Source organism: Homalodisca vitripennis, chromosome 5 (assembly GCF_021130785.1).
Source record: "Homalodisca vitripennis isolate AUS2020 chromosome 5, UT_GWSS_2.1, whole genome shotgun sequence".
Lineage (NCBI taxonomy): Eukaryota > Metazoa > Arthropoda > Insecta > Hemiptera > Cicadellidae > Homalodisca > Homalodisca vitripennis.
In genome coordinates this window covers 93,091,694-93,116,257 of record NC_060211.1, presented here as the reverse complement: position 1 = coordinate 93,116,257, position 24,564 = coordinate 93,091,694, and the positions used below count along the sequence as shown (strand labels likewise).

The 24,564-nt window shown below is 33.3% G+C and overlaps 1 protein-coding gene and 1 pseudogene across 3 annotated transcripts in view; one reads left to right on the top strand and one right to left on the bottom strand.

Moving 5' to 3' along the window:
* Positions 1 to 24,564, top strand: part of LOC124362527 (mucin-5AC-like) — a 200,124-nt gene that overhangs the window by 162,846 nt on the left and 12,714 nt on the right. For all 3 annotated transcript variants that reach the window (XR_006922470.1, XM_046817111.1, XM_046817110.1), the window contains exons 11-15: positions 1,756 to 1,803; positions 12,433 to 12,614; positions 14,698 to 14,728; positions 19,076 to 19,216; positions 23,394 to 23,504. Coding sequence is in view for 2 of the 3 variants with exons in the window: in XM_046817111.1 (XP_046673067.1) it covers positions 1,756 to 1,803; positions 12,433 to 12,614; positions 14,698 to 14,728; positions 19,076 to 19,216; positions 23,394 to 23,504 (513 nt within the window). In the remaining variant the exon portion in view is untranslated. The remainder of the gene's footprint in view (positions 1 to 1,755; positions 1,804 to 12,432; positions 12,615 to 14,697; positions 14,729 to 19,075; positions 19,217 to 23,393; positions 23,505 to 24,564) is intronic.
* Positions 17,497 to 17,648, bottom strand: LOC124363984 (annotated as a pseudogene).

The window sequence follows — 24,564 nt, the reverse complement described above, 5'->3', positions numbered from 1 at the left end:
GTGCCTTTTGAGTTTAAACGACTGCAGTTTGCAGCGCGGCTTCCTTTTACTATGACCATAAACAAGTCCCAGGGGCAATCATTAATTATTTGTGGTATTAATCTAGAAACCCCATGTTTCTCACATGGTCAATTGTACGTTGCCTGTTCCCGTGTTGGAAAACCATCAGATTTGTTTGTCTATGCGCCAGGTAATCAAACAAAAAACATCGTATATCACACAGCACTACAAAGAAAATAAAACTGATTTTTGTTAATAAAAAATGATTGATTCTCATGATTAACAATAAGCGATTACTTACTTTTAAATGCTTATGTATGTTTTATTTAATTATTTTTATGCACAATGCTCTATCACCAGGGTGACGGTTCTGTTCAGGAGAATTTTTTGCCCCGACTATAAAATAGGTAGGAACAAAAAACTGCCACATTACAAATCTTTTTCACAGGACGAAGTCTGTCGGGTCCGCTAGTAATATTATAAATGCGAAAGTACCTTTGTTTGTTTGTTTTACTTTCACGCATGAACTATTCAACAAATTTTAGTCAAATTTCACATGTACATTATTCGCGTACCTGGGATGAATATAAGCCTATTCTTATATCAAGATTCCTCCGGGCTACGCCCTACTGATCTCTAAGCAGTTAAATACCACATCTTGGTCTTTAAAGTTGCGATACATTGATTTAAAGGGTCTGTTAAATGTCATCAACTGTTCTGTGTAAACTTTGTATTATAACAGCAGTTTCATTAACTAAAGTACTATTTTAAATTTGTTTACATTTATAGAGTGAAAGCATAACAAAAGTAAACACATTTCTCATTACAACATCGTGGCAACAAGGCAAACCAGTTTATTTATTTTACTTATACAACTAAATTGTGAATGTGAACATGTAAGGTTATTGAATTTGGTTTCCTTAGACATTGTGGAGCGGCATATTTACAGTAACTGAAGGACCAAAATCGGAAGAATTGGGGCATTAGCTTGATTCAGCAAACCATTCGCTCCGTGTTAACAAGTGAGCGCAGTGAATCATTGATTATAGCAAGTGGAACCACAAAGCAATACACGAGTCACTAAATGTAATTTCTATGACAGAACATCGTCGAGGGAACATCGCATCCATTTATCACTGATGAGGTATATACGTAAATACCAATGTCAACTGTCAAAATGTAACTATTGAAATGTTTTAGTATTGTTGATGTTGATTTTACGATTTAATTGCCAGTAACAATATCTATATTCATACAGTTTAGAAAACTGTATTGTTTTGTATTCAATCTAGTTACATTATATATATTGTTTCTCGCGGCAAAATGGAAAACTCCAATTTTGCGTTGGATATATAATTAATTAGAACTAGAAGTATACAAAACCAGAAACAAAAGTAACTCGCTATTTTTTTAACCTTCTTAATCATTAACACTGAAAATGGGTACCTGATGCACGATATATAACTAATTCCATTTTTTTAATATCATAGGACCCTATCGTATTACAACACAAATGCTTTCACTAAGAAAGCTATGAACTTCGACTTTTGGAGATCCTCCACATTGTCTAAAATAGGTTGTGTTACTGAAATCGCAAGAGCAATTTAAACAAATACATGGAATGTTGCATAAAAATTTGGGGTGAAGCCGCGGGTAAATGGGTATAAATTAAGTTATTTATTTATGCTTCATAAGATGTGTGTTTTGTTACGTTAGTTTGTCTAAATGAACTAACAATGAAAATTTGTGTTTAAGGTAACGGAAGACCAGAGCAATGGTGCAGAGAAAGTTACTAAAACTGAGGTAAGAGATTAGTAGACATTCTCTTGTCTGTGAATACCGTCATTCCTCGGCGTTTATACAAGATAATTCTAACCCAGTACATAAAAAATAAAACAATGCTTTGAACAGTTTTTTATATTGCCTCTTTATAACATGTGGGGATTACAATAGTTTAAACAAAAACTAGCAAAAGGTTTTTGAGGTGTTAATTTATTAACATCGTTAACTCCATTTGTTATGTTTTTATTCAACTTTTCATTATAACTTATCGGTTTTGAATATAGAAATATCTTCTCTATAAGTTGGCCCTTAATAAATGAGATGTTGGCTAGGATACAGGAAATAGTGGTAGTAGTAGGATGAATAATAGTAATTAAAGATACTATTTAACGATTCAACTTTTGTTCCTACGGAATACAGTGATCAACGTATAAATATGGTGATTTATAAACTGCAATTCAGTTCAAGTTTCTTTATTTACCATAAAGACATTTTGATTTTATTTATACTTTATTATGATCGATTAAGACAATCAATACAATGTAAACTTTAGATGATGATATAACGTCTTCTATAAATTCTGCAACCCTTTATTTAGGAGCGCCGCGTCATACACTTGTCTCAGGATCGATAACTCGAGCTGTGGGAACTTCAAGTTATTAACTGACAATCAGCTGCTCGCAATTGCCTATCAGCTTGTGACAGCCTAATGGGGATGGATGATTACTTTCACTTTTACACATTAACAAGAGAGTCGATCAATAAGCTTCTAAATTCCACCAACTCTTCCCTTTGCCTTTGTTTCTAGTTTTGGGGTGTGAGTAAAAGTTTCAACTGAAATGTCAATCTACGGAAACGAATTTAAAAATTAATCCTTTACGTTTACAGTATTATTGAATTAGTGATACTAATATTAAAACCTGGAATAAAAGATTTCACTTTGTTTGTAATTCACTTTTAACAAACGTTCATGAAAGAGTGTTTCAAGTACCTAATGAAAAGTAATTTACGTTTCTGCAAAAGATTTTGCTCATAAAATTACATGAAAGGTTTCGTCTTTCTAAAATGTTTCTATCATTAATATTCAATATTCTAGGATTATGTCAATTTTGCTTTTTGAATTTCATTTTGGCAGTAAATTGTGTTACGCAGGTACTCCTTGTTTATGTTTTTAGGACAAGAATCTTTGACATTGCACTTAGTCCTAAAAGGATCTTTGCGCTGTTTCCGGAGTGAAAGGATATTCTGGATGGTAAGGTTGGCGGATACCCATAAGGAAAATTTTGGGCAATAATTTCAGCCTTAAAAGAAGGAGAGGCAAGCTCTGTACCAGCAATGAATACAAACCTTAGTCAAAGCGGGCAGGGGGCGGCACGCCCTTATGTTTACGCTAGCAACTGCCTTTAACACTTAGGTAGGCCACCAACTCCAACAGTCATCGCCCGCAGTAGACTTGACCCATCGAATTGCCCTTACACCGCAGAACATCGACATTTGCGGTTAGTGATGTGCCGCTCCTGGATATCCATAGAGTTGCCCAGATTTAAGTGATCTATCGGTTTTTGCTCTTCCCTGTGTAGGTTCATAAGTAAGCTCCTTAACTCGAGGTTACTGTATAATTCACTTGGATTTGTAAACCAGTGCTATCAGATAAGTTATAAAAACTATGACAGAATACATCACAATTAGAGACGAGTGAAAATGAAGACTGTCTAAACCTGGTCTGTTTCCTCCATCTAGTAAAGGCATACTATCAAAACTGTATGAAGCCGCCCATAAATGAAAAAGCACTCATAATGAAGAATGTTGGAAACTCGTCTTTTTAACTTATAAACATAAATTTGTGGTTTTATTTTCGCAGATCGTGGAATAGAATTAATACTTTGAAATTTTATCTTTATGTCTCTTATGTTTATAATATTTTAATATTAAACATGCCGTCCATAACAAACTTTAAAAATCCGAAGGAGTTAAAACAAATGAGCAAGGTGAGTCGGGATTGTCGTCAGTACACATTAACAAAATAAAATAATAAAAAAACTAACTATACCAAATTATTGTTAATAATATTATAAATGCTAGAGTGCCTTTGTTTGTTTGTTTTATTTTCACTTGTAAACCATTCAACCGAATGTACTGAAATTTTACATGGACATTTTTACGGTCCCTGGGATTAATATATGCCTTTTCTTATTTCGAAACTCCCTCCGGGCTACTCCCCTTCTGGTCTTTACAGTAACAAAAATCTCACCTTGATCTCTAAAGTTGTGAAATATTAATTAAAAGAGTATGTCTAATGTAGTAAAGTGTTCTGTGTAAACATTGTTTATTATTTTCAATTTGTTTACATTTATAGTGAGTACATTCAATAAGAAATTACAAATAATTTTAACGTCGTTTTAGTTTTTTTAGCGATTATGTAAGTGCTCATCTACCTTACAGAATGACCTAACACATAAGATGGTAAAATTGGACAGCGAAGGCTTCCTTTGAGGCATTCTGCATGAACTATGCTACATGAAAGTTCGCTGATCTTTGCTTTTGAACTCATGTATGAGCTATAAATGTTCTAAAATATTAACAATATGTTTCAGTTTATAAAATAACGCGTAGTGTAATTGTTAATATACTTTTAAGTTTAAATTTGATCAGATATTAAGTATTAGATATAAAAAACAATGTTACTGCCTAACTTTTCCTATAAATTTAAAAACATACAAAACCCATCTTAGTTCCCTTTTGACAAAAGCAGTCTTCTCTGATCTGTGATATATACATTTTCTTAATCGGGAAACAAAGCATTTTAAAAAAGTGGCAAGACAGTCAGTAGTGTGTGGGTGTACAACTGTTGCAGATATGTTACAGAATATGAAAGATCTCAGCAAACTACATACAGGCGGTTTTGACCTAGAGATTCCTCTGTATGGACCTAAGTAACAGAAGGTAATCAAATATATCAGAATGTGAAGTACAGGTGGCCTTGTCCTACATATTCCCGTATTTCGAGCTAAGTGATCGGAGGTGAGAGAATATATCAGATTGTGAAGTATATGTAGAGTTTTCTTAGATATTCCCGTATTTCGAGCTAAGTGATGAAAAGGGAGAGAGCATATTGTATTGTGAAGTACAGGTGGACTTGTTCTAGATATTCCCCCATTTCGAACTAAGTAGTCGAAGGTGAGGGAGCAGAACAGACTGTAGAGTACAGGTGGTCTTGACCTAGATATTCCCCTGTGCTGAGCTAAGTGAAATGAGGGCCAATCATTCACGTATTGCAGGTTATCATCACTGGTACAAGGATACTTTCGATGTAACAAGGAGTAATAACATAACCTTTATAGTTAGGCTATGCTCATGCCTGTGCTTGTTTCTCTCTTAAAAATTGTTAAGGGAAGTCACAGTCGATTCATTTTTATCTCACGTTTCGTCATCTGTTACTCCTAGAAATTATTTTTTTTTTCAGATGGTCACCTTTCTCTTATGATAGAAACATAAGTTTTTGAGACGAATTTTGTAATAAACACAATATAATACTCTTATAATAATGAAATTTGAGTTATTTTAAAATATATGTGTCAGTGATATCACTGTATATCAAGTATCATCAAGTATAGATATCAAGTATATACTTGAAAATAAGAGCACAGTTTGATGTATTGTTATAAAGCTGATCTCAAACGTTTATTGTAGTGACAAGAGTCATATGAAACTCCAAACGTATCCGGAATGTTACTTTTTATCAAAGCTTTATCAGTATTTCATTGATTTTGGATAAAACTACTGCGCTAATTAAAATACAACATTTAGGATCCACTTTTTTCATAATTCTGACTGAGAATTTTCGTAGTATATCATTCTAAAACTTACTTAATATATAGAGAGTGTTTGAACGGATGAGGCAACCCCCTGTAGTTTATACTAGAAGTCAAAATAATACTGTACCGTATTACAAGTATTTTTTTATGTTATCTTTTTGAGTTCGTCTAAAAAACATTTATGGGTTTAAAATTACCTTATGCTATTCAATTGAATGTTACGTAACTAAGTGTCCTTTACATTATTAGATAGAGTTACAGCACTCATCAGCTCAAGACAATATACAACAGTACCCTTCTCAACTACTCCCTGGGTAACTATGTCACCAATTTATGGACGGAATAATTATTTGTGAAATCCTTAAAGCTCGACTTCAATGAAACCTGTACATTATTATATGATCCATAACATCATACAGCCCAATTGCTCTTATTTTCTACGGAAAATAATCATCCAGTCAAAAGTAATTTAACATAAAATCGTTAAACGTCCCCTATTTTAAAGAAGAATTTTTCCCGAAACACTTTATTCTAGTCGAATCGTTTGTAGGAAACAATACATTTTCCGGGACAATAAAACCTGTCACTTTCGATTCGGAACGAATAAATGGGCGAAAAGTTATTATTTATTTATTCACGCTTTAGCTAGTGAAGATCTAGCTAACACAATCGGGGAACACACGCAAAATATTACTTAGATTTTTAGAATATATCTTTTAAGTTGGTTGAGTGGTTTACGATTTACAGTGTGTTTGGGGGTTTCTGCGAAGTCAAGGGCAGAGACAGCGGAAGTATTCAATGTCAACTGATAAAGTGAGTGATATCTAGGTAGGCTTCAGCTGTGTACACAGCCATATTTACAGAGTTGTGTTAGACATGTCCAAGGAGCCTCACATAGTTATTATCCATTGTAAGATCTATTGGTCAAACGTCTAGCCATTTTTAGGGGCTCTAGAGAAATATGATTTGATTTCTGTTTTGCTTTTAGTAAAAAAAAAGAATGGCTGTTTTCTTATTTAGCCTTATTCTGACTGTAGCATTATTAATAAAATAAGGAAGAAATTCGATACATTTACCTGTAACTAGTATCGATAAAACACAATATCTATCTCTATCTCTACTCAGACCCCAGGATCTAATGTCGGACATCTTAGACCGTGTGACTACGAATCCTCCCAACTTAATATCTTCCAATATAAACTGTTCGTGCTGCTTAATTATAGTTGTGAATAAATGTTGAGAAATCTAACATAAATAAACGCAGAAATTATTACTAAAACCAATTTCCCGTGCGTTTTCTAAAAGTTACCCGTTCAAATAATTAAATTCGAGTGATCAAAAATACTTAAAATACCATAACATTTAAATAATAATTTAATTTAATTTGTTTTTCTAAGCTTATATATTCATTCAAATTTATGTCCATTCTGTACAATGCTTGAGCCAAAAACTCAAAATTATATTATAGCACTTATATCTCTACATTACAGCTCTTACCCCCATTGGAATCACGAAGCAAACAAAATCATATTGATGTAATTATAAAAGGAAAGTTGTTAGTCTTTCTTCTTTCTCTATCGGAGTTTCCGGAGTGCACGAATCGTGGGAATGATGAGTCTCCAATTCGATGTTTGCATTTAATATATATTTTTAGGAATCACATATACTATTTTGTTTTTCATTTTTATATACCATAAAGATAAAATTCTGCAAAGCATTGTTTAATCGAAATTATTTAATGGAAGGTAAGCGCAACATTAAAATCGCAGATTTTCAGATTTCTTGAGGAGATTTTTCTAATTCTAGAACATTGAGACCTTCTTCATGGTTTCCACTATATATTCTATTTTTAATGTTTTATTTACACATTCTATTTAGTTGCGCTTGGTTGTGAACTTGACTTAAAACCGATTCATGATTACTGGCAGATTGGGCACAACGGCAACTACGCATGTGGGGAAATGATTGTGTAACAGTATACAATTAGTTTTTATGATGAACGTGATTTAAGACTCTTTTTGGAAAGAGGCAATGAAGGAATGACTGAAGAAAACAGATATGATTTAAGATGAGGTTGCATTTCTTTTAGGCACAGTAATTGCAGAGATGCTATGATTGCTCCTTAATGACCTCCCCTTTTCCTCTCTTAATTCTCACCTCTACCATCTTCTTCTTCTTACTGTCACCCTCTCTCTCTCTCTTTTCCTCTAAAACGCTTCTTCCCTACTCTTACCGCCACACTCAAAATTGGTTGTTAGTGTAATTAAATTTAACGAGGTTAGTACTAATATGCCATCAGATGTTTAATATCTCTTAAATTAAGCAAGCAGTATCTTATCCATTTAGTTACGGTACCTACATTTTAGATCGAATTCGTTTCGCGTCACGGAAAGTCATGTCACGCATGTTCTGTAGCCGCTAGGGGCGGGACTTTTGCGGCTATTTTAATATCTGCGTTTCTTCGTTCAGTGGCTATCCAGGCGTGCTATTGAGTTACTGTCGTTCCTTGTTATTTCGTATTTTAGTTATCATAAACCCATAATTTCGTTTTTAGAACATAATGGCAGTGAAAATTAAGTAATTATTTTTTAAATACAAAATTGAAGTGAAAATTATACTGACCAAATTATAGAAACTAATATAAACGATAATAATGAAAATGTATAAATATTTATTACTTTAATACTTAGAAGTCAGTGATCATTGTTATATATGGAATGTAAAAAGTATTTTGAAAAATCTGTATAAAATTAAAGAAAAAATGTTAAATAATTGAGCGTTATTTTACAGTATAAAAAATAATCATTTAATAAATTAGCAAATGTACTTTTTCAAATATATTATCAGCCCGATATAAGAAGTGTCACTTCTGTCGGCCAGTTCCATGAATGTTTTTCCATTGTTTTATTTGATTCTCACAAAATTACGTAAATATTAAAAAACTTCATTTTACATTTTTTTAATAAACCTATCTAACAGTTGTTTTCTAGGAATATAAAAATTAAAAACACCTCTGCAAAGTTTTTTTTTTTTTTGTTCTCTTAGGACAAGAAGCTTATAAATTGCACTTAGTCCTGTAAGGACCTTTGCGCTGCTTCCGGAGTGATAGGATATTCAAGATGGGTAAGGTTAGGGAGTAGAGGCCGCCTCCTATCGAGATCCATGAGGAAGAATTAGGGCACTACATCTCAAAGTCATCCTGGAAGAAGGGAGGCCAGCTGTGAACCAGCCTCTCCAGTCAAAGTAGCAGGGGGTGGCACACCCTTGTTGAGGTTAACAAGAGCCTCTGAGGTAAGGGAACAAACCCCACCAACTCCAACAGTCATCCTCCACAGTAGGCTAGACCTATCGAATTGCCCATGAATCCCAGAATCCCAACATTTGCGGTTAGTGATGTGCCGCTACTGGACATCCATAAGGTTGCGCAGATTGAAGTGGCACATCGGTTTTTGCTGTGCCCAGTAGTGGGTTCAACTGGTAGGTATAAACCAGCCAGAAGTGATCCCTGCTGGGTACCTCTGCAAAGTTGCTGAACAACGAAGATTTTAAATTATGACCTATTATGAGACATATTTGTTGTTTGTTTCCACTGGCTTGACCAAAAACATATCCTTAAATATTTAAAGAGCATTAGTACAAAATTAATTTATTTCAGTGAAAAACCTCCTTAAATATAAAGGAATTTTTGAATTTAATTAAATGAAATCCTATTAATTTTGAAATGCTTTAGCTCACCTTAGTATATTCATGAAAATACATGGGTTAATGTTTAAATTTGTCAAATAATATCCGGTACCCAGTAATAAATACAAAATATGGAGTAAGCTGTATAACACATCATTTGGTTCTTTGTCCTAGCCTGAATACGTGAACTAAACTTGTAACGTGTAGCTTATACCTTATATATTCAAGTTCCAATACCTAATTAACCTATAATAAAAATAATCATGTGGTTTTCCTAAATGGCAAATTATTCACGTTTTAAGAATAAACATATTATTTTGTACATATTAGTTTTAGAAAGGTTGTACTAGGTAAATAATACATTTTGAAGTGGCGAAACGGAGTACATAGAGGAAATATATTTAATCATTTTTTCAAATTAAAGACACATGTCTCCCAACAAGAATAAACACAATAGAAACTAGATATTTGAAATTTTAATCATACCACAGAACTGAATGACAATACAATACTAATGGATCTTTTAAAATTCAATACAAAACACGTGAGATGCATGGTTGGTGATTATTCATGCATTAATTGTCCACTTCATACGCCCATGTTCTGTTTGATCTGTACAAGTATTTTCATATTTATTAAATTAATATATCACGTATTTAGTACAATATAAATAGAATTATGATTCTTCTTCAATGTAGGATAAATTATTTTACTGTTTTTAGTCTATTTTTAAGGAAATTGTTTATTTTTAATTAATTTAATTACTTTCTTTTAGCACAAAGTTGATTTTTTAGTATTTTCGTGCCATTGTAAATTCAAAGGATTGTATTTCTAGCTTTCATGGCTGTTTGTTTGTAGAATAGTATCGTGTGTACACAACCGTGTCTTGCCTAGGAAATATGGAAAGCCTCTAGTGAATATAATGTATAAAACAATGAGTCTTGCAAAACAACTGATTTCACTAATAATGGGTTTGATCTTGAAGGCTCCGTAACTCCATCAATATTCTAGTTGTAATTTCAACCCTACAGTGTTTGCAGTCATTCCCATCTTCAATGACTGGTATTAGATAATCTTCAGTTATGCTTAAAATCGGTTAGTTTGTCTGAGATGAATCCATCTTGTTCTTCAAGTGATATATGTTTTTTGCGTTTTGATCTGAAAGTCTGACAAGGACAATTTTTTAAGGCAATAGGAAGTAATTAAATTGTCCTGAAGTCCTTAGTTTTAGTTAAGTCTTTCTGTTTTAATTTAGTATAAACTTTGGCTATATTGACTAAAAATGGAAATATCTCTAGTGCTAAAGGTTTGTTTATTGTAATATATGTTATTGATTTAATAATTCACTTTCATATAGTTTCAAAATACTTGAAGAGAAAGCGATAATTTCAGCTTAAGTCTAGAAGAATATGTTGACATCATATGACTTGGTTGACAGTAATAATATATTGATTCTTTCTCAGAGTTTTGGATGTGATAGTTTTTGTGGGCTGTGTATACAAAGTCGTTTTCTGCTACATAGACAAGACACTCATTTAATTCTTTTTTAATTGTTTCTGTGTTTTCACTGTTTATACTTTTGATTTGTTGTTGACTGTGTTAATGAAATCAGTAATTTCTTGAGGTCTACCTTTAGGTATGAAACGTATTCTTTATTTTTCCTGTATTCACTTTGTTTCTTAACATTTAATAAAATAATAATTCTTTTTCAGTGTAGTAATTTGTTATTTCATTATTTTTAAGGGGTACATTAGGTTTGTGTTATAAACAATTGTAGTACTGTATTTAAATGTACCTGTAATAGTATTAAAATTTAGTTTAGGGGAGTCCCACACTACAGGCTGGCCACCTGCGTGCATAATTACATTTTTCCCGCCTCTCCCTAAAACAAAATAGTATTAAAATAATAATATAATTTTAATATTATTATATTATAGTTTCTATAAGTTGTATTTGCACTTGTTGCATTGTAAACATCATTCCTTGATTCTTTTTCAAGTATATATTTTAGAAAGTCTAATATTTCGAGTCTGGTTTTCTGCCTTTTAATTAGTGCTTCTATCTATTTCTTTGTCTGCAATTGCAGCGTAATTATAGAGCATATTATCATGTGCAGTCAAATATGAAATTACCTTCACAGCTACTTTTTGGACTGATGTATATGTCAATCAAAGACAATCCAAACTAGAACGTCTCACTAGTACTAATTACTTGTCAAGAGCATTCGCTAGTGATTCCACTGTATCTCACCAATGTTAATTACTTGGCCAGTGTTCTAGTGAGACGTCTGTATTTTATATTTTCTGTGTTGTCAATTGTCGTTGTACTGTATAGAGTAATCCGTGATGGTGGAAGGGAAATTCCTTTGTTGTTGTAAGATACGAGAAGCTATTTTAACGTTCTCTTTTCTGCTATTGCTTACGTTCAGACAGTCAATATGTATATCTTCCAATTTCTATTCTGCTTTACAGTGGTGTTTTGACCAGATAGTGTGAAGGATGTAATCCGGTATAGACACCTACGAGGCAGGAGTGCACCACACCATGTGTTGCTTAATATGCTTCGCTGAGGGTGCATGCAAAATTTAAATTCTATAGCTCATTTCATTTCTAGGACAGATAGACAGAATATCATGCAAAAAAGAAATCTTTAAAACCTCCTGGCACTCGGGTTGAAATCAGGTTTTAGTTAGTATATGAATTTAAAGGTTCATGGCAAATTCTAAGAATAATGGTCGTTGTTCCATTATATGGCATACTCTAACCTGTGGAGTAGGGTTTATTTATCAGCCAGCTTCAACAATCACTGTAATAACTCCTAAAATGAAAGAACTTTTTGCTGTAAAACAAAATTTGTGTTATTTGTGTTATAAGTAATTACTATGTACTCCTGACTTCAACTAGTAGAGTAAAAGAATAATTTATTTGAGGATTGATCAATGTGGTACTCCACACATAAAGTTACCAGACCATGAAAGCAAACCACATATTTATATATTTGTCTATCAATATAAGGTATCATTGGAACCACTCTTTATGCCTCCAATTCTAATTATATTGATGTAATTAATTGTCATATATGATTGCATAACTAAATATATTGTGATGCTTAAAAATATAGGTAATCTACAGATGGATTATATATGTTTTAGGATGGGCCGAAGATGCGGCGAACTAATTCAGACGGGGGCTCAGGATTACTCACCTCCGTGGGGTCTGGTGCTGTAGCCCCCACGGGACCCATGCTCACTGCTTCCCACTCCTTCCCCTCTCTCTCAGACACTGTGCTGCGACAGCTGGGTGCTCTAATGGAGGAAGTCAAGCAGCAGAAAGAGTTAGTTTAAAACAGTTTATAAATTAATGTTCCTAAATTTTAGAAATATCTAGTGATTTGATAACTTTTGGAGTTAGATTCTACTATTACCAATATTTTAAGGATTGTATTTGCTCTAATGAAATTTTAAACCACAGAAAATAATGTAGACTAATATTAGTACAATTTTTATCAGTTTATATGTTAATTAATTTTGTTCAGAGTATATTTCCATGTTAATTGTTAACATTAGAAAAAAACCAAAAATTCTTAATTATGCACATAACTGATGGAAACTTGTAGAAATATGTATTTATTAGTTATTTGAGTTTCTAAAGTAATGCTACAATGTTTGAATAACATGGAATAAAAATAAAAATAGACATTTAGAAAAACATTTTTAATGATAATTAATGTATGTATATTTAAAGTTTAATGTATTTGTGTTACAATCTACAGCAAAGCTTTTAATTGTCAGATGTGTGAATTCATTTGTATAAATATTGAAGCCCTAGTAATGTGACACCTGTTCGAAGACTAGTTTATGATTAATGAGTTATCTACAAGGGCTGGTGAGGATTGTAGAACTGTACAAATTTACAACTTGCACCTCAAACACACACCATCACCTATAACATATCTCAGGGATCGGCTTTGACCTGTTTTATTAATACTGCTAACAAATGATTTTCTTTATTATATTAAGGACCCAACACATGTGTAATGTAATCAGACGTTATAACAATACTAATCAAAAACATCACAAAATGTCTCAATAAAGACACAACTGCTCTCAATCGAGCTGTACAGGGCTGTAAAACACATGTCCTAGAAAACCCTGAAAAAGATGTCCCAGCTACACTTAAATAGATGCAAAGAAGAAACACTCCAGTCATACTGGTTGAAAAGCAAACAAAATTCCTTGTGGTGATACTACAAGCTTGCCTAGAAATATCCCATAAACATCATTTTCTAGAAGATCATCTTAGGAATTTGCGTTGTGCAAAAGATCAAGGAGGTATGAGAAATGGTAAAACAAATTATTTCACCTTGGTACTTTACTATCAGGTACAGCCTAATAGTACAGGGAGGAAGGTCAGCTAAGTATATCGACCAAATTATTATCCTTTAAAATAAGGCAATTAAAATGTATACAGATCTTTAATCACAACTTATTTACAAACATTTATACCACTAGGTATAATTACTGCAGTGACTCTGTACATGCAGGAGGTCATACTGTACATTTACAAATAAATGTACCTAGAGGAAGAGATCTTTTCCTGTATTACCCATCATGTGTAAAGATATTTTCTACACATTGCACAATCCTCACAAAAAATATACTCTCATGAGCTAGCAGGGCACTGCAAAACTTATTCAGCCAACTCTGAGAAATTTGATAGAGCACTGAAGAAAAGACTCAAGAAATGGCTACTACAGAAATCAATAACTGACAAGCAGGAATTGACTGAAAATACCGATGTCACCAGAATAACATGAACAGAAATTGAACGGGATCATTAATTTTGTTTTAACAAACACTGGAACAATGCTTGTCATATAATTTGACTATTTATAATTTGACACACATGTTTATAAAATTGTATCACTGAATTTTAAATTAATTGACTGATTAATAAATAAGTTATTCAAGACAACCTTCAATAGATTAAAAAACATGTGTATTCCTTTTTATTATGATTTACTACTAGAGTCATCCTAAAGCTATTGTTTTTAGATATTATCAAACTTTAAGAATTCTTAATGTCTTTATTAAGATTTGATAGATTAGTATGAATTATATATGCTACAATGCAATGGCACAAGGTACTCAAATAAAATTATTCACTACAATAATATACAATCTAGTAGTACTGAAAAATAAGGTAAAATAATAATTAACAGAGTTGATCCCAAAATCACATCCCTACAATATGTAAAGTAGTATTCACTATTCATTGCTATTTGTATAAATTTGTACAAATATACCGCTTTATAGCTGTTCTAAATAAATAGTTTAAATAACTGTACCTATTAAACTTTTATGCCAGAATAATTCCAAAAATATATTAGTTTTAACTTTTATTTTACTCTTTTTCAGGGAAAACCAAAGTTCAGAAAAAGACATAGAGGTAAGAGATGTTTAATTTATTTATATAGTGTTATTCTGATTATTCCAATATTCCTTTTAATCATCACAAACACATGGAATTATTCCATGTTTATGAAATTTATTATGTTCTGAGTTTTAACAGACATTGGGTAATAAAATGCTGTTGTGATAAACAATGGTATTCTGAGAAGTGGTGATTTAATAACTATGATTAATTGTCAAAGAAACCAGAAGATTCTAAAATGCAGTATATATCCAAACAACTTGTTTTTGTGTGAGCAATTAGAAACAAAGTGAAAACAAATAGAAGTGAAGGTCAGTGCCTTGCTAGTGTAATTATCAGCTTGAGCTGATAACAACACTGCACTGGTGCTGTGTTATGTCCATATTCAAGTTCAATCCTGTTATTGTAAATGGCATTGACTGTAGCTCTGCACTGCTTATTTGTCTGGTTTGAATTTTAATACATTTATGTTGACCTAATTCAGCATATTTGTGAATGAATTTTAAATATTGACTAAGGCCGGCCACACACGTAACGGTATACATGACAGGTAAACCTGCGCAGGTTTACCTGTCATATATACCTGTGCAAACTAGAGTCCACACACGTAACGGTATACCGTACGTTTAGCTCAGTTGAGAGATGGCGAGCCAACAAGATGAAGATGATATGATAGCTTTAGTCGGATTGTGTGTGGTTTTAAACAGTAAGAAGAAGGAAGAAGTTTAAACTTAAAATGTGGAGTAAAAAGTGGCTTACTAAAAGAAATGAATACACTCATACAAGATTATTGAATGACTTGGGTGGTGAGCCTTCAGACTTCCGTAATTATTTGCGGATGGATGAAGACGCCTATGAACAGCTGTTGTTACTCGTGGACTCCATTAATTGAAAAGAAAGACACGGTTATGAGGAAATCGATTTCTCCCATGAGAGATTAACTGCGACTTTGAGGTTCCTTGCAACGGGGCCGATCGTACGAGTGTCTCAAGTATTCTACGTTGATATCACCACAAGCTCTAGGCAAAATAATTCCAGAGACGTGTGAAGCCATCTATTAAAGTGCTGAAAAACGTCTAATTTACAGGTACGTCAAGCCATATTGCACAGAATATTCTATTGATGTTCTAAATGTCAAGGTAGGTTAAAATTGAAATATACACATGTTATTAAACATTTCTACTTTATTTCATAGCAACGTTACAGTTTTTCAAGGGAATGTTTAACTGAGTACAGAGACATGATATTTGATAGTGGGATAGAACATAAAAAAAGAATTGTTTGGTAAAACAAAAATGTTTATTAGTGACATTGAATATAAATAAAGAAACAAAACAGGACTATTGATTTTTGTCATAATTAGCAAAGTAATCTGCATTGATTGATGAGGTGGAATAACGTCATTGCTAACAAATTCAGCTGTTGAAGTTTGTTGTGGATATTGGCCATAAGATACAGCTGCTGCTACAGGACTCGTTGTGCTACTACTTGACCCAGGGGTGTTGGTCAAAGATTCGTAGTTGTACGAGCCAGTATTAGGTACGTCAAAACGTACTCATTTCAGCCTCTAAAAGGAGGTCGTTGATTCTTTTTTCTATGATCAAAGCCTGGCGTTTCTCTAATGCCCTAACTCGCATTGCAATGGATTTGCCCATTTTATCATATCTGTCGTCTTGGCGTGATGGTTTCTGAAAGTGGTCTCTGACTGAGACTAAGACACCAGTTGTCAAGTCTTCAACTTTCTTTTTTTTGGCCAAAATTAGGTCGGGAATAAGGAGGTAGGCTTACCGCACGTGTATCTGAGTTGGGTCTTGGGACCACATGCGAAGGGACCTCGCTATTGATTGATGTTTCTCTGCTCGGTGTTGTAGCTGCTTCACCAACGTCCTCCTGAAAAAAAATATTTATGTACTAGGTGTACCCATCCAATTTTTACACAACAAAATACTCTTTTTTACATTGGTTTGGAAATTGTCGATTTAATGGTTTATCCTTGATTTTGAAACCCATAATTTAAACATCGTTTACTCACGTTGAGAACAGTTGTTATGAATTTTAATTTTGTTCCAGTTCCCTAACACCACTGAGAAATGGAAAGTGATTGCTGAAACAGTTTGAAGAGAAATGGAATTTTCCCCACTGCCTCCGTGCCATGGACGGCAAATATATATAGACATAGTTCCTCAGCGGATTCCGGATCATATTATTACAACTATAAAGGCAGGACACAGTATGGTACTTTTTGCAATAGTGGATGCTAAATATCGGTTCCTTTTAGTGGATTTTGGGGACCAATGGGCGTGTTTCTGACGGTGGTGTTCTTCAAAATACTAAGTTTTATGAAAAGTTACAGAGTGATGAACTTAAGATCCCAAAACCATGCAATGTTACTGAACAAGATAGTCCGCTAACTACAAAACACAAACACAAAAAGACACTCTCTTCACAGGAAGAAGCCTGAACTAAACAAAACTACTGCGCAGGCGACCGGACGTACTCACACACACGCTCAGGTCTAGGGTATAACTGACGAAGCTGCGCAGGTACAAGATACCAAATCTCCGTTCCTGTCAGGTGACCTGCGCAGGTCGCTTCGCCTGTGCACTTTCGCCTGCAGCGAGCGATGGCACACACGCTCCGGTTTGCCTCCTCAGGTGACCTGTACAGGTTTACCTGTCATGTATACCGTTACATGTGTGGCCGGCCTAAGAAATTTCACAGGAATCATATGTGGAACACAATCAAAATTTATAACTAACTACCTATATCAGTTACGATGGTATTTAAAAATGTAAGCATATACATGACATGATATCATATGATGTAATGTAAGCTACATGAAAAGCTATTTTATGTTTATGCATAAAGATAGAGCAGCCCAAGTTCCATCCTTATCAACGGGGGAGGGCTAAACATTTCTCCTTTCATAACTTATAAGTTTTTTATAATAATCTAAAGTGTACTTAGTACAAAAAATAGATTACATCAGAAGTCACAGGGTTTAGTCCAACACCATATTGTAATAAAAATTATCCTCGCTAACCAACCAAACTTAGTTCTATTATTCTTTAAGAAAAAGATTGCAAAATAATCATTCATAGAGTGAGTCATCCCACCAGATAAATTGATCCACCCTCTAAAAGGGCAAAAGGAAATACTATCATTTCAGAAACCAAGTAGAATATCTTAACAATTGTTTTTAACATTTTAAAAAGTATTGTTCATTTTGTCTAGAAACAATTGGTAAGAATATTTACCAATATATTTAATCAGAATATGTAGGAATCCAAATTTTTGGCGATTCACTGAAGAATAAGTAATTTGGATCACAAATTATAAAATTATTTTAGAATATAAGAAATATGCTTCAAATTTACAAATTGTATTCCTTTCTTCTCCTGTTTTTTTTTTTTTTTACTCATTTTTTCCATTTATGTTGCTGGTAATACAATATTAAAAATATTAATCAATATTAAACTTATTATACGGCAATGGCCCTTCAAAATCAACACTCTCCGTCAACTTATGATGGAGATCTTTAATAAAGATATTTAATAGTGTAATTTATAATCTTTCATCAAAGTTCCATTTAGGAACGCCATCAAAACAATAAAGTATCCTTTTTTACATGTACTCGTAAGCCTTTGCTAGAAATATGATGACAGATTATAATACTCGTGGCAGTATTATATTACAGATGTGAACATTATAATGAGGACAAATACTTTACTGGAAGTATATTGTAAATTAATGAGATGAAAAATTAATCTCTAAATGTATTTTGCCATTAAGTGATCATGGTGCCCCAAGACATTCTCATTGCTCTAAGAATCCTCTAGAAATGGTGGCCCTGTATCCAAATGAAGTAATCAGAGAGCTGGACCACACCCACTGTGTTGTGTTAAGACTATATTTAAAGGTCAGTCGACCTCTGACTTTTCTAAAACCATACAGAAATTTATTTTAAAATACTTAGATTTCTATATCTCTAGAACATAATCAAGAATGTAGACAGGAAAAAATTTTGGGGGTCCAGACAACAACTGATATTTTCCTGTAGTGGACAGAGAGTAAGGCCCCATTTTGTTTCTTAAAAGTTCTTGATCTGTTTCTTTGTTGAACATGTCATCTTTAAGCAGAACATGTCAGTAATTTGGGGGTTGTCCAGACCCCTTGAACCCCCTTGTTGCCTACGTCCTTGAACATGATGTAAAACATATTATGAAACAAATAGATTCTTCCTTGATTAGGTATTTTCTTTATATATTAGGCTAAATCTCACTGTATTCTAGTGCTCTTTTCAATTAAACTTCTCACAGTTCCAGTTCTTTACCATAGTTCATATGCCATGTTCTGTTGCAGAATAAGTTTACATCACTGATGTTAGCGTTCAAAACAGACAAGCTGACACTGGACCAGCGTCTGGAGCTGCAGCGGCGTCTGCGAGACCAGGCAGAGTCCAATATGGCCGGAGAACTTAACAAGCTGAAGGCTGCTGTCCAGGTACTGTTCATATCTGATCTGATCATAACCTCCACTAAAGGGGCTCTATAACCCGAGAGCAAATCTTTAAAGGGTCTGAAGCTTCTACCTAAATATTTTGTCCTAAATTACTTACTTCAAGTTGATAAACATCGTGTTTTGTTTGTATTATTTAATGAAGAGCATGGAAATGTGAAGCAAAATAACTTTTTTTCTTATAACCTAACATCAACTAACACATCATATTCTTAATAATGGTTTAAGTTTGTAAATTAAAACATTTATCTTCAAGCCACAAATAGTCTGTGGTTATTTTAAAATATGAAGAATAATATTTATACATTGAAAAAGAAAGGGTGAAAACATTCTTCTGGATATTTAATATATTAACGCCAATAAATATTTATGAGTTCCAGTATAAACCACATTAAAGTGTGCAACACTATATGTTTAATTATTCTGCTTATGTTGTGGCATTCTCAACTGTATGCTGAATGTATATTTAATTATACTGTGTATACACACACATATGTGCACAAGCACAAGCACACAAGTACACACGTATGCACACATGCATGCACGTGTGCACACACACGCATATAAAACAATTTATAAATATCAACTTAAATTTTATTTTACATAAATAATGAGTTTAATATTGGTCTATGTCCCTCCATGGGTTGTGGTGTGCTTTAATAAGTTAATAAGACTATAAATTAGGATGATATCTCAAAAATTAATAAACTCAGCTATAAACTTGAAATGTGGTATATTTTGCTATCACTATGGATTCTGGTAACATTCATTTTCTGTGCAAACACTGTAAATTGGGTCTGTCCCATGCAACAGACAGGAGTATTCCCATAGTTTGCAATTCAATTTTATAAGTTATTAATCTTAGGAGTCATGTATTCCGTCTTGTTGCCATAGTCTTCATATTGCCCTTCCTGTTTCTTATTTTGTTACAACCACATATGTTAATTTATACATCTTATAACAGGGAATTCTAGGCTTTCATTTATCACTGTGGTTTCCTCCATTGGTTAGTTATCATAAACATTTTATGGTAGTATCAAACCACTGATAACTATTATTTTTATGTATTTATCAGTTAAATTTATAACAATAATAAATGGAAGAGTTACTGCCATTGCTGTAATATCTTGTTTGTAATTTACTTCACAAGCAACCAATTACCTCTTTTTTAAGCAAACGATTTGGCAATCATTAAAAAATTACAGAATTTGATCATTCATAAATGCTTTATGATCTCGAGTTACTATTAGCTGGCTTGAGGAAAAGTTAGAAAGTTTTATTTTTATTTTGTTCCAGTGTCAGTGGTGTTATAAAATTTTTATAATGGAACAATGTATATAATTAACACGAGACGAATGGTGTGTAGAATTGGTGTGGATTCCCCAATTTTTACTACTAAGGTAGACTAACTCTTACCCTCAGAATATTCCAAACATCTGAACTCTAAATAGCTGTATTACAACTCTACATAATGGGTGTTGGCCATGTTTTATGTAACATCTAGCCAAGAATAGAAAATACTGTATCAAGTCTCATCCCCTCAAAATATTCCAAGCATCTGACCTCTAAATAGCTGGATTACAGCTCCACACCATGAGTGTTGGCCATGTTTTATGTAACATCTAGCCAAGAATAGAAAATACTGTATCAAGTCTCATCCCTTCAAAATATTCCAAACACCTGACCTCTAAATAGCTGGATTACAGCTCTACACCATGAGTGTTGGCCATGTTTTGTAACATCTAGTCCAAGAATAGAAAATACTGTATCAAGTCTCATCCCCTCAAAATATTCCAAGCATCTGACCTCTAAATAGCTGGATTACAGCTCTACACCATGAGTGTTGGCCATGTTTTGTAACATCTAGCCAAGAATAGAAAATACTGTATCAAATCTCATCCATTCAGAATATTCCAAACACCTGACCTCTAAATAGCTGGATTACAACTCTACATAATGGGTGTTGGCCATGTTTTGTAACATCTAGCCAAGAATAGAAAATACTGTATCAAGTCTCATCCCCTCAGAATATTCCAAGCATCTGACCTCTAAATAGCTGGATTACAACTCTACACCATGAGTGTTGGCCCTGTTTTGTAACATCTAGCCAAGAATAGAAAATACTGTATCAAATCTCATCCATTCAGAATATTCCAAACACCTGACCTCTAAATAGCTGGATTACAGCTCTACACCATGAGTGTTGGCCATGTTTTGTAACATCTAGCCAAGAATAGAAAATACTGTATCAAGTCTCATCCCCTCAGAATATTTCAAGCATCTGACCTCTAAATAGCTGGATTACAGCTCTACACCATGAGTGTTGGCCATGTTTTGTAACATCTAGCCAAGAATAGAAAATACTGTATCAAGTCTCATCTCCTCAGAATATTCCAAGCATCTGACCTCTAAATAGCTGGATTACAGCTCTACACCATGGGTGTTGGCCATGTTTTGTAACATCTAGCCAATAATAGAAAATACTGTATCAAGTCTCATCCCCTCAGAATATTCCAAGCATCTGACCTCTAAATAGCTGGATTACAACTCTACACCATGAGTGTTGGCCCTGTTTTGTAACATCTAGCCAAGAATAGAAAATACTGTATCAAATCTCATCCATTCAGAATATTCCAAACACCTGACCTCTAAATAGCTGGATTACAGCTCTACACCATGAGTGTTGGCCATGTTTTGTAACATCTAGCCAAGAATAGAAAATACTGTATCAAATCTCATCCATTCAGAATATTCCAAGCATCTGACCTCTAAATAGCTGGATTACAGCTCTACACCATGAGTATTGGCCATGTTTTGTAACATCTAGCCAAGAATAGAAAATACTGTATCAAATCTCATCCATTCAGAATATTCCAAACACCTGACCTCTAAATAGCTGGATTACAGCTCTACACCATGAGTGTTGGCCATGTTTTGTAACATCTAGCCAAGAATAGAAAATACTGTTGACAGCGGCAGAAACCTTGCGGCACAGAGGCTGATTACTATGTTCATTGTCACTCAGTATAGACCAGCAATGAATGTGTTAATAAGAAGGTTACATTTTACCACAATTACAGGCATATCTCAGGCGTGAGAGATACCAAGGCATATTCAAGGCTACGTGGGAGGTTGTCCATCACAAAATAGACAGGTTGTTCAATAAAGAGCCAAAAGATATATCTTCGGTTATAAACCAGGAAAAAGTAAACAATACGTTACTAACATTACAAATTCTTTTAATAGGCACTCTATAGATGTAAAAAGTACGAAAACAGATCACTTTATGTCTAATAAACTTTCTGGAAAAAATTAACAATTAATAAAAAATGTTTTTATACCCAACTGACCCTAAGATGTAGCAATCCTGTGTAAGTTCATTGTAACACAACCTGCCATAAAAACTAACTCGATCAATTAGGATTGTGTCACCATGTCAGTGTTAATCTGCTTAAGAGATTAACACTTTAATAAGTACATTCAATTCCAAAATTAATTTGATTTTATTTAAACATTCTTAATAATATTAGTAATTTTGAATTCATTGGACTCGGTTTAAAATTTCACTGACTAAAACACTGAGTACTAGATATAGTGTTTCAATTTTATGTGATAACCTATAAAGGACTTTCATACCACATTACTCTGTACCAATATTTAAATTAATGTTTTTAATTACTTCTTTTTATACATAGTTTTTCAAATTCATTTGTAGGATGACTACTTGTTCATATGTGTCACTTGACATTGTTAAATTTGGTACCTAACATACTTTTAACACAAAAATAAAATATGTAATGAGCATATATATATATATATATATATATATATATATATATATATATATATATATATTATAAACAAGCTATACCACTACACCATATAACGTTCTTTTATTGTACTAGAAAATGAGTGTCTTAGTAAATATACAGATTTAAATTATAGTAGGATATAATAATCAAAAATCTTAAAACAATAAAATATTGTCTCACAGCACTTATTTCCTCAGGCATACCTAACGTATCCTTTCCCAAGGTCCAGAACATGTTTATTAAATTTTTATCCTGTCATTGGCTTGAGCCTACCAACTGTGAAAATCCCAATTCAGCACTGAGCTGGGGAGAGCACAGCGTCTCTACAACTGATAACTCTTTGTTGCCAGCTGCTCAGTCCGCTCTGCACAGACTCGGAGAAGATTGAGCTGCTAGAGAAGGTTAGCGAACAGGTTGATGCTCTCCACAAGTCCACCACCCGAGTCTCTACCTCTGCAGAGGTGAGGTTATTAGTGTACTCATTATTTATTCAGGAACACATTAAGAAATATACTGAATATTATTTAAGTTTTCTTGACATGTAGATCTTAAATAATCAAGATTAATGTAGCGACCTTCATGTATTAAAACAAAGAATATTATTACAAATCTCTATTACAAATTTAAAGATGATTATATAGAACAGAACATAGAGCATGTTTGCTACTTGACCTTTACAAGTGATTTTAGCAATAATAACTTACGGTACTTTGTGTGTTTATATAAAGCACACAACTAACGATGGGAGAGATGAAGTGTTATAGGTTTCTAATGAATGGTTAAATGAAACAAGTCATGTTCTTACATTCAATATAAAGCCTGTTTAAAATTAACTACAGAACTAATTTACATTTTACGACAAATAATTGCATAAAAGCTCAACACCAACTTGCTGTTTAGATAATGAACCTTGTGTAACCAGTCTCTTGTGTATCCCTTAGTCATCTTGTCTAAAGTACTTTTGATGCTAATTTGCTAACAAACCTTGACTGCTTTGTCAACAGTCTCCTCTGTCAAACTCATTACCTTAAATTATTCAAAATGCAAGACTATGAGCAGACTACTTCTGGCAAGTAGATGTCCACATGAACAGTAGTTGCTCACGAATTCTAGCCAGTATAGCATCCAATAATTCACTGAGCAACTTCAATTATTTGCATCACATTTTTCTACCTCAAACTATTACAACATAACGTAAAACTTGAGTGTGTGTTTTTTTTTTTTTTTTACTATGCATTTTTTATTTCGTTAGTTCCTTCACAAACATCTGTATGGATGAAATTACAGAGTCAAGTTCAGTAAATTTTAGTTTTATTTCTCAATAACATGATTGAGTTTGTATTATACACAAACTATTGGTAAATGTATTACATAGTGTTTATATTGGATTCACTAATGTAATATTCCATAAATAGCAAATTTTATCACTTTTGGAATTTTGGTTGCAAGGTAAAGAGTAACCAACCGACTATAAACCTGAACATGTACAACAAAAACCTTATAGGTTTAAGGCAGAAGAGG